General features: G+C 38.7%; 1 protein-coding gene across 1 annotated transcript in view; it reads right to left on the reverse strand.

The window, feature by feature from the left end:
• CUNH12orf56 (chromosome unknown C12orf56 homolog) overlaps positions 1–14,992 on the reverse strand; it is a 169,880-nt gene that overhangs the window by 32,773 nt on the left and 122,115 nt on the right. The window contains exons 4-5 of the mRNA XM_007942732.2: positions 12,277–12,679; positions 6,098–6,171 (exon numbers count right to left, since the gene is read on the reverse strand). Of these exons, the coding sequence (XP_007940923.1) occupies positions 6,098–6,171; positions 12,277–12,679 (477 nt within the window). The remainder of the gene's footprint in view (positions 1–6,097; positions 6,172–12,276; positions 12,680–14,992) is intronic.

Below are 14,992 nucleotides of genomic sequence, written 5' to 3' on the forward strand. Positions count from 1 at the left end.
CGGTGCTGCCCCTCCTCATATTGTCCTATAAATTGAAGAAGGAAACGGGGTACGGGGGCTTTTGCTTGAGCGCAAAGACCCTGACTTAAGTTGGCTAATAAACTGTCCTATTGCATTTGCATTGGCGTGGGTTGGCGTCTTTTTCTCTTCCGAAATTCTCCTTTACAGCCTGGGCACAACAGAGGTAGTCTACTTCCATAAAGATTTATAGGCTTGGAAATCCAGGGGTGGTTGCTATAAGTCAGAATTGACTCAATGGTAGTGGGTTTGGTAGTTTTGATTACTCAGTCCCTATTCAGATGTCCTCCATTAAAAATGTCTTTTTGACAGGCCTATGAGCTGAACACCTACACCAGGGAGATGCATTCCTTAGAACAATCAACCATGGCAGATCAGAAGGGCATCATTTGCACGGGGAGAAAGGTGGGGAGGCAGGAATGCATATGCAAGAAGGACACAGGGAAAGGGTAACTAACACAGGGAGGAAGGGGGAGGTGAGATGTTACACTGCAGGGAATGTAACCAGTGTCACAAAACAAAATGTGTACGAACTGTTGAATGTAAAACAAATCTGCTTTGTAAAATTTCACTCAACGTACAATAAAAACTTAAGAAACAAACAAACAAAAAATGTCTTTTTATGTTTGGTTTGTTAAAATCAAGATCTAAATAAAGTATTTGTTATATTTGCTTATGTGGTTAAGCCTTTTTAAATTTTCATTATGGAAACATAACAACATACACCAAAATGGAGAAAATAATAGGAATCCCCATGTATCTATCACTTAGCTTCAATAATTTTCAGTTTTTCAATTTCAATAGTTTTCATTTTGTCAATCTTATTGACAATCTTGTGAACATTTTGCCAATCTCTTGTACACACAGACAATTCTAAGTTAGAGTTAACTTAATTGTTTTAACAAAGATACTTCATAGGTGGTGCTTTGTATTTATATTACATTAAGTAGTGAAGTACATAAGTCTCATTGTCTCCCTTTAGTGATACTAAGATCAGTCAATGGATTTAGTCACTTGCAACATGATCCTTCCATTTTGAAATTCCACTTAACTTTTCTATCTATTGGTTTCACTGAGAATTACTCCATGAATCTATTATTTCATTACAGGTTACAAAGTAGTAGTTCTTTAATTCTATTAAGTCTTCCACATTGATTAACTGGAATGCTGTGAAAAGGAATTTGCCATTTATGTGGGTTCCTGTATTGTTTTGTTAGGGCCTTTGTTAGTCTTTGCATTCTGGCAAAACAAGCTCTTTCAGACTCATTTTATGTATTTCCTTCCCCAGACTTAGAATCAGCCATTCCTCCAAGGAAACTTGGTTCCTTTTTCAGTGGGGAATGAATATGCATCTTTTAAAATTACCTTACTCTTAGCTGACTTATTATGCTTTTCATGACCCCTAGTATGCCTCAATATCATAAATTTCTCGAAACATACCCATGACTTACTTACAAAAATTGCTGACACTGCCAATTCAATAGTGCTTACTATGCGTAAAGCATGGTTTTAAGTACGGAAGATAAAAAAATTAGTAAGACTTACTCTTTGCCTTCAGGGTTCAGAGTCTACTGGAAGAGATAGTCAAATCACAAGTAACTACAAGTACTACCTAATATAAGTACACAAGGATACAATATAAGGCAGACTGTGATAAGAGCATAATAAAACTACGATAAATGTTATAAAAAAATCCAGAGTCCTCAGCCTCACATATAAGGACCTTTATGATCTGGTTCTAGCATCTATTCTATCTCATTTATTTATTCATTCTATACAGACTTAATGGCAGATACTATGTGCCAGTCAGTCACCAAGGTACAACCTGCACACTCAAGGAACACACTGAGTAATAGGGCAGCAAATAACAAATAGAGACCGGTAAGTGCTACAAGAAATAAGCATAGGATGTTATGGAGGGACCCATCCTAACAAAATTTTGAAGGGTGAAGAAAAGATTTTTAAGGCATTGGCTTAATGAGCTAAGACTTGATGGATTGAATTTATTGAGGAAGGGGAATGTTCTGGTTACCTAGTGCCACTCTGACAAGAAATATAACACAAATGGGATGGCCTTAACAAACAGGAGTTTATTCTTAAAATTGGAGGCGTTAAGTCCAAGTTCAAAGTGCCAGGCTCTAGGGGCTGGGTGAAAGCCCCTCAACCTTGGGGTCCAGCTTTGCCTCCTGCTCCCAGCCCACTGGAGCTAGAGGCATTTCTTCACTCAGACACCTGCTGGCTGTTGAGGCTGAGAAGCCCCAAGGTTGACAAGTAAAAAAGGCACAGTCCTGATGTTACCAAACCACATGGCAGGCCATTAACTTAAGTCCATTGTAAGTCCCAAGGTCGGCAGAGCATAGCAGGCTGCTCAACAAAGACACAGCTACATGCAGGGTCCAAGCACGCCATAGGCTAGAGACCATTCCCAAGGCTGCTTCTTAAATACAGGAAGCAGACCACATCCCAAAGGCAGCTACTCAGCTGCTTGTGGTAGATCCCACCATGGATTGCCAGTCTCATCATGGGGAATAACTACCACCAGCTGCCCAGCCATGCAACCAGGCCCAGCCAAACTGACACACAAACATAACCACCACAGGGAAGAAGAATGGAGAGTTGTTGTTGTTGTTATAAGGTGCTTTCAAGTCAGCTCCAACTCATAGCAACCCTGTGTACAATGGAAAGAAACACTGCCCTGTCCTGCACCAGCCTCACAGTCCTTGCTATGCCTGAGCCCATTGTTGGTGCCACTGTGTAATTTCATCTCATTGAGGGCCTTCCCCTTTTTTGCTGACTCTACACTTTACCAAGCATGACCTCCTTCTCCCAGAGTGGTCCCTTCTGACAGTGACCAAAGTAGATGAGACAAAGTCTGGTCATTCTTGCTTCCAAGGAGCATTCTGTCAGCACTTCTTCCAGGACAGATTTATTCATTCTTCTGGCAGTCCGTTGTACTTTCAGTATTCTTCACCAGCACCACAACTCAAACTTTATTCATTGTCCAGTTTTCACATGCATATGAGGTGATTGAAAATACCATGTCTTAGGTTAGGTACACCTTAGTCTTCAAAGAGACATCTTTGCTCTTCAGCACTTTAAAGAGGTCTTTTGTATAAGATGTGCCCAGTACAATACCATGTCTGATTTGTTGACTGCTGCTTTCATTGGTGTTGATTGTGGAAACAAGTAATAGAAAGTCTTTGACAACTTCAGTTTTTTTCTCCATTTATCATAATGCTGCTTATTGGCCCAATTGTAAGGATTTTTGTTTTCTTTATGTTGAGATGTAATCCATACTGCAGACTGTAATCTTTAATCTTCATCAGTAAGTGCTTCAAATCATCTTCACTTTCAGCAAGCAAGGTTGTGTTGTCTGCATATCGCAGGTTGTCACTGAGTCTTCCTACAATCCTGATGCCATGTTTTTCTTTATATAATCCAGCTTCTCAGATTATTTGCTCACAGATTGAATAAGTATAGTGAAAGGATACAACCCTGATGCACTCCCTTCCTAATTTTAAACCATACAGTATCCCCTTGTTCTGTTCAAACAATAGCTGCCTGGTCTATGTACAGGTTTTTTATGAGCACAATTAAGTGTTCAGGAATTCCCATTCTTCTCAATGTTATCCAAAATCTGTTATGATCCACACAGTCAAATGCTTTTGCATAGTCAGTGAAACACAAGTAAATATATCTGGTATTCTTTGCTTTCAGCCAAAATACATTTGACATCAGCAAGGATATCCTTCATTCCATGTCCTCTTCTGAATCTGGCTTGCATTTCTGGAAGTTCCCTGTCAGTATACTACTGCAACTGTTTTTGAATTATTTTCAGCAAGATTTTATTTGCATGTGATATTAATGATATTGGGAGCTCTGGTAGCATAGGGTCTAAGGCACTTGACTGTTAACCAGAAGGTTGGTGGTTCAAGCCCACCAGCCACTCCTCGGAAGGAAGATGGGGCAATCTACTTCTGTAGTGATACTGCCTCGGAAACCCAAGGAGGGGTCGCTATGAGTCAGGTGCGACGCGATGGCATATAACAACAACAATTAATGATATTATTCGATAATTTCCACATTCTGTGGGATCAGCTTTCTTTGGAATGTGCACAAATGTGGATCTCTTCCAGTCAGTTGGCGATGTAGCTATCTTCCAAATTTCTTGGCTTGACAAACAAGTGCCTCCAGTATGGCATCTGTTTGTTGAAACATCTCAAAGGTATTCCATCAATTCCTGGAGCCTTGTATTTTGCCAATTCCTTCAGTGCAACTTTGACTTCTTCCTTCAGTAATGTTGGTTCTTGATCATATGCCACTTCCTGAAATGGATGAACATCGACCAATTCTTTTTGGTACAGTGACTCTGTGTATTCCTTCCATCTTCTTTTGATGTTTCCTACATCAGTCAATATTTTACCCATAGAATCTTTTAATATTGCTACTTGAGTCTTGAATTTTTTCTTCAGTTCATTCAGCTTGAGAAATGCTAAGCATGTTGTTCCCTTTTGGCTTTCTAACTCTAGGTCTTTGCACATTTCATTAAAATAACTGACTTTGTCTTTTCAAGCTGCTCTTTGAAATCTTCTGTTCAGCTCTTTATTCTTGTCATTTCTTCCATTTGCTTTAGCTAGTCTCCATTCAAGAGCAAGTTTCAGAGTCTCTTCTGACATCCATTTGGTCTTTTCTTCCCTTCCCGTTTTGCTTTCTTCATGTATGCTATTCTTGATGTTATCCCACAATTCCTCTGGTGTTCAACACGTCAAATATATTCTTTAGATCATCTCTAAATTCAGGTGGGATGTAATCAAGGGCATATTTTGGCTCTTATGGACTTGTTTTTTAATTGTCTTCAGCTTCAACTTGAACTTGCCTATTAGCAAGTTGATGGTCTGTTCCATACTTAGCTCCTCGCCTTGTTTTGACCAAAGATATTGAGCTTCTCCATCGCCTCTTTCCACAGATCTGATTCCTGTGTATTCCATTGGTGAAGTCCACATGTATAGCCACATTATGTTGTTGAAAAGAAATATTTGCATTGAATAAGTCATTGATCTTGCAAAATTCTGTCATGCGATCTCTGGTGTCATTTCTATCACCAAAGGCCATATTTTCCAATTACTGGTGATTCTTCTTTGTTTCCAACTTTTGCATTCTGATCACCAGTAATAATCAACACATCTTGATCACATATTTGGTCAATTTCAGATGGCAGAAGTTGGTAGAAATCTTTAATTTCCTCATATCTGGCTTTGGTGGTTGGTGCATAAATTTGAATAATAGCTGCATTAACTGGTCTGCCCCATAAGTGGAGAGTAGAGTTCCAGAGTAGGGGCTACTATAGGTTAGGGCCCAGATGGGAGATAAACAGAGAACTTTCTGGGAACAAGGAGAAGTTTACTTGGAGCAGGAGCTTAGGACAGGAAGTAGGGGAGCACACAATAGTTAAGAATGGAGAAATAAGAAGGCAGATCACAAAGATATGTGTAAGCTGTAAGGGAGTTCAGACCTCATCTTAAGGGCAATGGGAAGCCATTCAAAGCCTTTAAGGGGGAGAGTTAAATCTTCAGATTTGTTCTTGGGAAAGATTATTCTGGTTGCTGTGGAGAATGGACTAGAAAGGAGCAACAGTGAAGGCAGAAAAGCCAGACTGGAAAATACTGTAGGCGCCCAAAACAGACATAATTGGGCCTGTGGCCATGGAATGAAGTGGATATTATCCAAATATATTAAAGAAGCACAATAAATCATGTGGTGATTGGCTGGATGTGGGTCATAGTGAAGGAGAGAAAAGAGTTAAGGTTGACACCCAGGACTCTGACTTAGGCTATCCGGGGATAGAGATATCATGCCCTGTGTTAGGAAACACAAGAGGAAAGTTAGGTGCAGAAGGAAGATGCTGAGTTCTGTTTGGAATATGCTGAGTTCACGGCTCCTATGAGACATATAAGAAATGATGTCTATTGGGTAATTGAGTTTGCTCAAAACAGAGAGTTGAGGTAGAGGTATAAATGTGATAGCAACTCATAGAACCAGAAGAAGCAATGGGAGAGAGAGTAATACCATCATTCCTTACCTATATGGCTTTTGACTTCCAATTGCAGAACTGAGCTCACTAGCATATAAAGGATCTTGTAAAAGAGTACCTTTCTGAAAGGAAAAAAATAGAAATGGTTAGAATTTTTATTTAAAAAATCCCTTTGTTTCAAATTCTCATGGACTCCAGATTTTTGGAGCCATGGAGGCTGATTAAACCCCTGAAACTACAGTCCCCCAATTAGCAACAAATTCCATTCCTAAATCTGTCTTTAAGATGAATTTGTACGTATGTTGGAACAGTTAGGTATGGTTTATATCTAACATCAGTTAGTAAAATGTTTGTCTTCAGAAGGAAGGTTGGGCAATCTATGTCCATAGTGACACTGTATCTGCTGTAACTTTATATAAGGAGCTCTGGTGGTGCAGTGCCTAAGGCATTTGTCTGCTAATCAGAAAGTTGGTAGTTCAAACCCACCAGCCACTCGGTGGGAGAAAGATGGGGCAATCTATTTTCACAAAGATTTACCCCCTTGGAAACCCAATGAGGGTCACTATGAGTCAGAAAGTACCTTTATATGCATAAAAAAAATTAAAGAAACACTCTGGGTGCACTAACACATCTTTAACATAATAATACAGTAATAATGTTTTGATGTGCATTGCAGAGTAGTGCCCATTTGTTATTAAGAACCATTTTGTATATACTTTGGGCTAGTAGGATGCAGGTTGCTGTGGCCTGCAAACTGAACACCACCTAAGAGACACTGGTGCTGACAGAGCAATGGTGTGGCCCAGGCCTGGGGGACTTGCTCCTGTGCTACAGTGACTTCAAGCAGTGTGCAGGGAGGCTGACTTGCACTATGTAGCCTTGCTGCCCAAGTACCACCACATGTGGATCTTCTACAGGTCACGACCACAGCCTGGACCTCAGATACGTGGAGCAAGGTGTGACTAACCAGCATTGGGGCCTGGGGAGAAAAACCCAGGCTGGGTTTGAATTTCCTTCTGCCACTGACTGACTGACTAGCTAGCTGCCTTTCCTGAAAGGGGTTCTTGTCTTTGTTCACTCCCTGTCTGCAAGGCCTGGAGCTCTGTATATATCACTTTTCTTTCTCTGCCTTGCCAGTTTCATAAGGGATTGCAGCCTGAGGGGAGTGAATTAGAACTTGGAAGTAGAAACTGACAGATTTAGATATCTACCTCCTTCTTGATAGAACTCTAGTACTAGTTCATTTAACGATCCATTAATTGTCATTTTGGATACTTTATGGGGTTGATTCATAACTATGAGTTGTATGTAAGTCAAACATTTGTAACCCAGGGACTGCCTGTATTGCCCTGAGATAATCTTTAAACCTTAAGCCAAAAATACCCCCTAAAGTCCTCTTAAAACCAAACTGTAGTTTAGCTTAATTAATAAAAATGTCTGTCTTGAGCATTATGCTGTTTTACGAACTATCTATACGTGAAAAAATTGACGACAGCAACTCGACAGATTTGATGGGAACTTTAGGGGCAGTGTTTATGTTAATGAGGGAAGAACAACTCAGAAGAGGAGAGGGAGAATCAACTTGAAGAATGAAGTCAATGTCACTGAACAGTGCATGTAGAAACAGTTGAATTGGTGTATGTTTTGCTGTGTATATTCTCAACAATAACAAAATAAATTTAAAAAAAAATCCCTTTATCATAATGAAAAAGCTGAAAATCAATTCCCCTTACTTTTGTTGTTGTTGTTATGTGCCGTCAAATTGAACCCAACTCATAGCGACCCCACCTTGGGTTTCCAAGGCAGTATCACTATGGAAGTAGATTGTCCAGTCTTTCTTCTGAGGAGTGGCTGGTGGATTTGAACTGCCTTACTTTCAGTCAATATCATATACTTATTCTTTAATTGCGGATCCCTGTTGGTACAGTTAAGTGCTCAGCTACTAACTGAAGTTTGATAATTTGAACCTACCAGTGGCTCCTTAGGAGAAAAGACCTGACAATCTACTCCCATGAAGATTGCAGCCTGGGAAACTCTACACGGCAGTTGTATTCTGTTCTGTAGGGTCACTATGAGTCAGAATCGACAGCACACAACAACAACAACAACATTCTTTAATCTCTTCCAGATGCATGATTTGCTTATGTAATTCATTCCTATATTTGCTAATACCATAGGGAAGTTGTTTCTCATCTTTTTTTAAAATAATATTTTAAACATAGCATATGCTAATTAAAAAACAGTTACTGGGGAAAATGTAGAACAGAATCTCAAATTATCATGGACTCCAGACTTTCTGGAGCCATGAGGATTAGATAAACCCCTGAAACTATTATCCTGAGATAATCTTTAAAACTTAAATGAAATATATCCCCTGAAGTCCTCTTAAAACCAAACTGTAGTTTAACTTAACTAATAAAAAGGCTGCCTTGAGCATTATGCTCTTTGAAGAGCTAGCTATATAGGACCAAAGGGACAATAACAACTCAAAGGAATAAATAGGAACAACCTTATGGGGAAGTGAGTATGTGAATGGGTGGGAAACAACTCGGAAAAGGAGCATCAGAATGCACAACTTGAAGAATGTGATTGATGTCAGTTAACTGTACATGTAGAAATGGTTGAATTGGTATATGAGTTGCTATGCATATTCTCAACAACAATAAGAATAAAATACATCGTTTTAAAAAAATCAAACTGTACAGAAATAAAGTAAGTAATAAAAGTTCTCTGTTTCTTCCTCTTTTTTCCATCCCACTATTCAAAGTACCTTACTATGATCAGCTTGCTTTATACTCTTCTAGGCATATAAAAGCATATTAGTATGTGACATGTATTATATATAATAACTGTATAATATCACATCCATTAATCTGGAACATGTTTTTTCACTTAATGTATGCTGGACAGCTATATCTAAACATAAAGATTTACCTCTATCTATTTAGTGATTAAGGAGCTCTGGTGGTCCAGTGGTTAAAGCATTTGGCTACTAATCAGAAGGTAGGTGGTTCAAACTCACCAGCTGCTTCACAAGAGGAAGATGAGGCAATCTACTTCCATAAAGATTTACAGCTTTGGAAGCCCAATGGGGTGGTTATGAGTTGGAATTGATTGTGGCAGTGGGTCTGGTTTGGGTTTGGGATTTAGTGATTACCTAGTATTCCATAGCATAAACAAACAGAACTCCACATTGCCGTCAGGTCAGTTCTGACTCATTCTGACCCCCATGTGTTAAGAGAGTAGAGCTGAACTCCATAGGGTTTTCTTGGCTGTAATCTTTTGTTTTGTTTTGTTTTATAATTTTTATAGAAGCAGATTGCCAGGTCTTTCTTCTGTGGTGCTGCTGGGTGCGTTTGACTGCCAACCTTTTGACTAGTAGCTGAACACAAACCATTTGCACCATCCAAGTACCTTTTCCACAGCATAACCAAAACCAAACCAAACTCACTGCCGTTGAGTTGGATCTGACTCATAGCGGCCCATCCTTGGGTTTCCAAGGTGGTATCACTACAGAAGTAGAATGTCCCATCTTCTTTCCAAGGAGTGGCTGGTGGTTTTGAACCACCAGCCTTCTGGTTAGCAATCAAATGCCTTAAGCACTACACCACCAGAGCTCCTTTCCATAGCATAGATATACAATAATTTTGTTAACTATTCCCTTAAATCTTTAGCGTTGCCATTTCCATGTAGTCTGGGTCCTCAAAACAGATATGTACTGTTCAGCTCCTTCTCTAAATAATCTTTTATTTATGTTGAAACTTGGCAAATAGACCAGAAGGAATTTCTAAAATGTTGCTGAATTACAACTCCCCATAAGCTTGCCTCTATTTTATTCCTTAATATCAGAGTATGGGCACTGGGACACTATGTGCTTTATCTTACTACTTTCATCAAAGTTCTACAAAAAGAAACTAAATCTTTTTTTTTCCCCAGACCAAATGTTTATGCTTACCTTACATCTAGAATTTTAATTTGAAGGAATCAGGTTTTTAGCTTTCTAGCAGCTTCCTCTACCAGATATAAAGAGAAAAGACACTCTACATTTCTTCTTTGTAGAATGTGAGATGTCAAACAACCCAAATAATTATTTCTGGTAAAAATTAGTTACTGAAAGAGACTCGATATTTTGGAAACCCTTAAAATCAAGATGTGTGCTAATTTCCAATTGGACGGTTCAAGTTAATTTTACTTCAACATATGTTGTTGTTGTTATATGCTGTCCAGTCAGTATCACTATGGAAGTAGATTTCCCCATCTTTCTTCCAAGGAGTGGCTGGTGAGTTTGAACCACCAGCCTTCTGGTTAGCAGTCAAGTGCCTTAGGCACTATGCTACCAGAGTTCAATCAAGACATACAATTCCTTATCTTAGGAGTATTTCCCTACCTCAAGTGTGAAAAGTCATTCTTATTCTCAAAGCACAAGGGATCAGTTACCCAAAATAAGTCTGATGTAGATGGTTTTTTTTTTTTCAGTTTTCTAAGTCCTGTGAAAATATCCCCAAGACTAACCAAGAGTGATCAACCTGACTACAGAGGATTTAAATGTCACAAAAAAGTCACAAATTTATAAATGTTTCCATTAAATTAATGTTCTATTCTTAGTACAACAAATGCTTTATTTATATATGAAATATTTATCTATCCATTTTCTGCCTTTCAAGGGGTAAAACATTATTTTTAATTATAGTATCAAAACAATTCATAAAGATAATCCCTCTCCACCCACATTTATTTCAACTGTCATAGAAAAAAGTTCAGACTGAGTTCAAATCCCAACTCCATCTCTGTGACCTTGTAGAGATCATTTAATGTCTCTGTGCCTCAATGTCCATACCCATAAAGTGGGAATATAGGGGTTGTGGCTGTGGCAATGGGCTTGAGTATAACAGGGGTCATGGAGCTGGCGTGGGACCAGGCAGTATTTTGTTCTACTGTGCATAGGGTCACTATGAATCGGAGACGACTCAAGGGCTCCTAACAACAACATAAGGGTTGTGCAGATTGAATGAGTTAATATATGTACAGCCTCAGAACAGATCCTACAGGCTAATAACAATATGTGTTAGTTATTTTTCCTCCATCTATTATCAGAAGGGCTGTGTATAGGTAGCCTGATGGGTATGAACTGGCCAATCTGACAGGCCTCTGCTGTAGAACTAAAAAACAGCACTAAAATTGGGAGTTCACTCAGGGAAGCATAAACAATGTCAAAAGTCATAAAATCCACTTGTTATTTTGAAATATTTACATAGTTTTTTTTTAATTTTTTTAAATTTTAAGTTTTGATTTTTCTATCAGAACATGTGAAGCCTTCCTCAGACTAGGGTTTTCCTCTATTTATAATTTATTGGCATTCTTAATTTGGGGAAAGTGGATTAAAAATTTGAAAAAGAAATTTAAATAGTTGAAGTCTTTTGGTCTGCACTATGAGAAAAAATTAGAATTGTCTTATAATGTTTTACAATTTTTAGATTTCTGAAACCCCTTGCTTCCTATCTTCTTCTGAGTAAAATAGCCTTTCATAATTCTTAATATCATTATGAAGTAAGATCACTAATAAAAAGTATATATACTAAAGATAATAATTGAAAAAGGACCATATTATTCTTTTAATACATTCCTTTTTAAATGATCTTGTTGAAGTAGAAACATCTCTAACTGGAGTTCTAGCTTTGGTCCTAAGCTCATTATATAATTCTGAGTACGTTATTTAAAACATTTGTGCCTCTGTTTTAAAATATGGGATGCAGACTAGGTGATTTCCAGATAAAATTATCTGATCCTATGAAATGGTTCCCTACGGTGCCATTGAGAAATACAGAAATTATTGGCAATGTGAACTTTATCTGTGTCTTGTGTTCCCAGAAAGCAGGGACAGTTGAGAAATGCCCCCAACCAGCTGCAAAAATCACCTGCTCTCAAATATTCTGAAGTAAGACTGTCTCCATCCTTCCTCATGATTCCCATGAGACAAGCCAATGACTATTGTTTACCTGCCACTATAAAATTATAGGTTTCCTTCCACTTGTTTGAAACATTTTTATTTATGAACGCTCTCTATTGCAACAGCCTGAATAAAGTCATTTCAGTTGTGCAGTGCATTTTGTCTTTCACAATATTATTACATTACGGGGCTAAATTTCCAAAATACGCAGATGAGCAGCAAAGGCATAATTGCACTAAAAACAATACTCAAGGCGAGGTTAACTTATAAGGACACTTACTATAATATAGTTGTTCCATGAACTTTTTAAGTGCAGAAATATTGATGAGGTTGTGGAAACAATGTACAAATGAAGTTCAGACTCCTTTTTCTCAGGGTTTGAGTTGCTTTGTAAAAGGGAGGCTTGGGAGGAACTTCCTAAGTAAAACTCATTTCCGTTCCCATTACACTTGAAAGGGCTTTCACTTAAAGAGTCTTTGTGACTGGCAAGTCCCTGGGGTTCTTTTGTGTTTGTTGTGCAAGATGGCACAGTGACTGCCTTGCCCTCTGGTGTGGATTGACGGCTCCTCCGGGAGGGGGTAGGTAAGGGCCGAAAGGCACCTTGGCCTTGAAGGGGCAGCTTGTTGAGGTGAGAAGGACACAGAATTGAGTCCTTGGACGTTGTGCTGCTCTCTTGGTGATACCTGTCAAGTAAAATTTAATTTTAAATGTGATATTGCAAGGTTTGCATTTCATAATTTAACAGCAAGGAACAAAGAGAAACCAGTGACCCGACTGTATCAGTTTAAGACTCTGAAAAAATGAATGTTTTGTTTTAAAAAAATGCTTGCTAAGGGAGAGAAGTAGCATTACTCTTCCATAAAGAGAAATGAAGTCCCAATACATGCTACTACATGGATGACCCTTGAAAACGTTATGCTGAGTGAAGTAAGTTAATCACAAAAGGACAAATATTATATGTATCCCAATTATATGAAATAGGCAATGTAAGAAACCAAAGCCGGGAGCTCTGGTAGTGTAGTGCCTGAAGCACTTGATTGCTAACCAGAAGGCTGGCGGTTCAAACCCACCAACCAGTCCTCAGAAGGAAAATGGGGCAATCTACTTCCGTAGTGATACTGCCTTGGAAACCCAAGGAGGAGTCCCTATGAGTCGTCAGACTGGATGGCACATAACAACAACAACAAGGGGAGCTCCGCCCAACAGGAGGAAGAGATAAGAGACTTGGGAAGGAGAACTCCAAAACCAAAAGTAGGTAGAAGTTTTTTCTTCTTTTTCTTCTCTGAATCAAAACCAGAAAAGCTCCTTGAGACTGAAAATGTCAGGTTAAAAGCCACATACCAAAAGCAATAGGCAAAATTGTAGGTGCAAGTTCATCTAAGAATGAAAAGAATACATATACTAGCTTATCAATTACATTAAGAACAAAGAAGAAACAAAATATTGGTCTGTGACTTTTAATGGCAAATTCATTAAAGTGATTACTAGATGTTCTGGTTACCTAGTGCTGCTCTGATAGGAATATACCACAAATGGGATGGCCTCAACAAACAGGAGTTTATTCTTACAACTTAGAGGCTTTAAATCCAAGTTCAAGTGCCAGGCTCTAGGGGCTGGGTGAAAGCCCCTCAACCTTGGGGTCCAGCTCTGCCTCCTGCTCCCAGCCCACTGGAGCTAGAGGCACTTCTTCACTCAGCCGCTGGCTGCTGAGGCTGACAAGCCCCAAGGTTGACAAGTAAAAAGGCACAGTCCTGATGTTACCAAACCACACGGCAGGCCATTAACTTAAGTCCATTGTAAGTCCCAAGGTCGGCAGAGCATGGCAGGTTGCTAAGCAACGACACGGCTACATACAGGGTCCAAGCATGCCATAGGCTAGAGACCGTTCTCAAAGCTTCTCCTTATATACAGGAAGTGGACTACATACCCAAAGGCAGCTACCCAGCTGCTTGTGGTAGATCCCACCATGGAGCTGATTGCCAGTCTCTTCATGGGGATTAACTACCACCAGCTGCCCAGGCACTCAACCAGGCCTAGCCAAGTTGACACACAAACCAAACTACCGCACTAGATTTAAGAAACTCTTAAAAAATGATAAGAAAGAAGTTATATAAACCTGAAAATAGGAGATCTTAGTTTCCATGGAGAGCGATAAACCTATTAGAATGAAATGGGTAGTCAGATTAATATATTGAAATATGATACAAACAGAACAATTGAGAGAAAAATGATTCTTGCATAAGAAGACATACAGACCTAGATCTCAAGATCTAGGATTTGAGCTCTAAAAGTACCATGAAGAGTCCACAAAAGCAGAACTGATGAAATACAAGCAACTCTGTGGAAGAATTCAAAGTTAGAAATTAATCCTGCTACTTAAGTGTAACTGAAACACTACCCAAGATCAGAACTGAACTTTCATGGAGGAAAAAAAATCCAAAACCCTAAACCTTCCTCTGATCAGAATTGTCATGGCTAGCTCAAGTTTGTGGGGCCCCCCTTACTCTGGAAATTTTATTAGCTATTCAATGTTCAATAGCAATCTTACTCCATCGGGAAACTTACAAACCCATGACTGAAGAAAAAAAAAAAAAAAAAACAGAGACCAACATGAGGAATGTTAGCTACTTTGTTTTTCTTTGCAATTAGGATAAATACTATAATTCTTGGTTTTAATAACATAAAATTTCACAGCTGTTTAACTCTTATGTCTTACATGTTCAATAAAAGCAATAATTATCTATACAAATAAAGAAAATAAAAAAGGTTACAGCATTTGAGAAAACAAAAATATGACTCTCATTTTCAAAAGATATTAAATGATTTTTTTTATTGTAATTTTTTTTTAATTGTAATTTTTTTTTAATTGTGATTTGGGTGAAGATTTACAGAGCAAATTTTCTTTCCATACAGCAGTTCACATATACTTTGTCACATGTCATTGACCACAGTTTACCACAATGCAACAGCTCCCCTCCCACTTCCTCCCCATAGTT

Source organism: Orycteropus afer, unplaced genomic scaffold (genome assembly GCF_000298275.1).
Source record: "Orycteropus afer afer isolate SDZICR_OR568_19922 unplaced genomic scaffold, OryAfe1.0 scaffold00097, whole genome shotgun sequence".
NCBI classification, from domain to species: Eukaryota; Metazoa; Chordata; class Mammalia; order Tubulidentata; family Orycteropodidae; genus Orycteropus; species Orycteropus afer.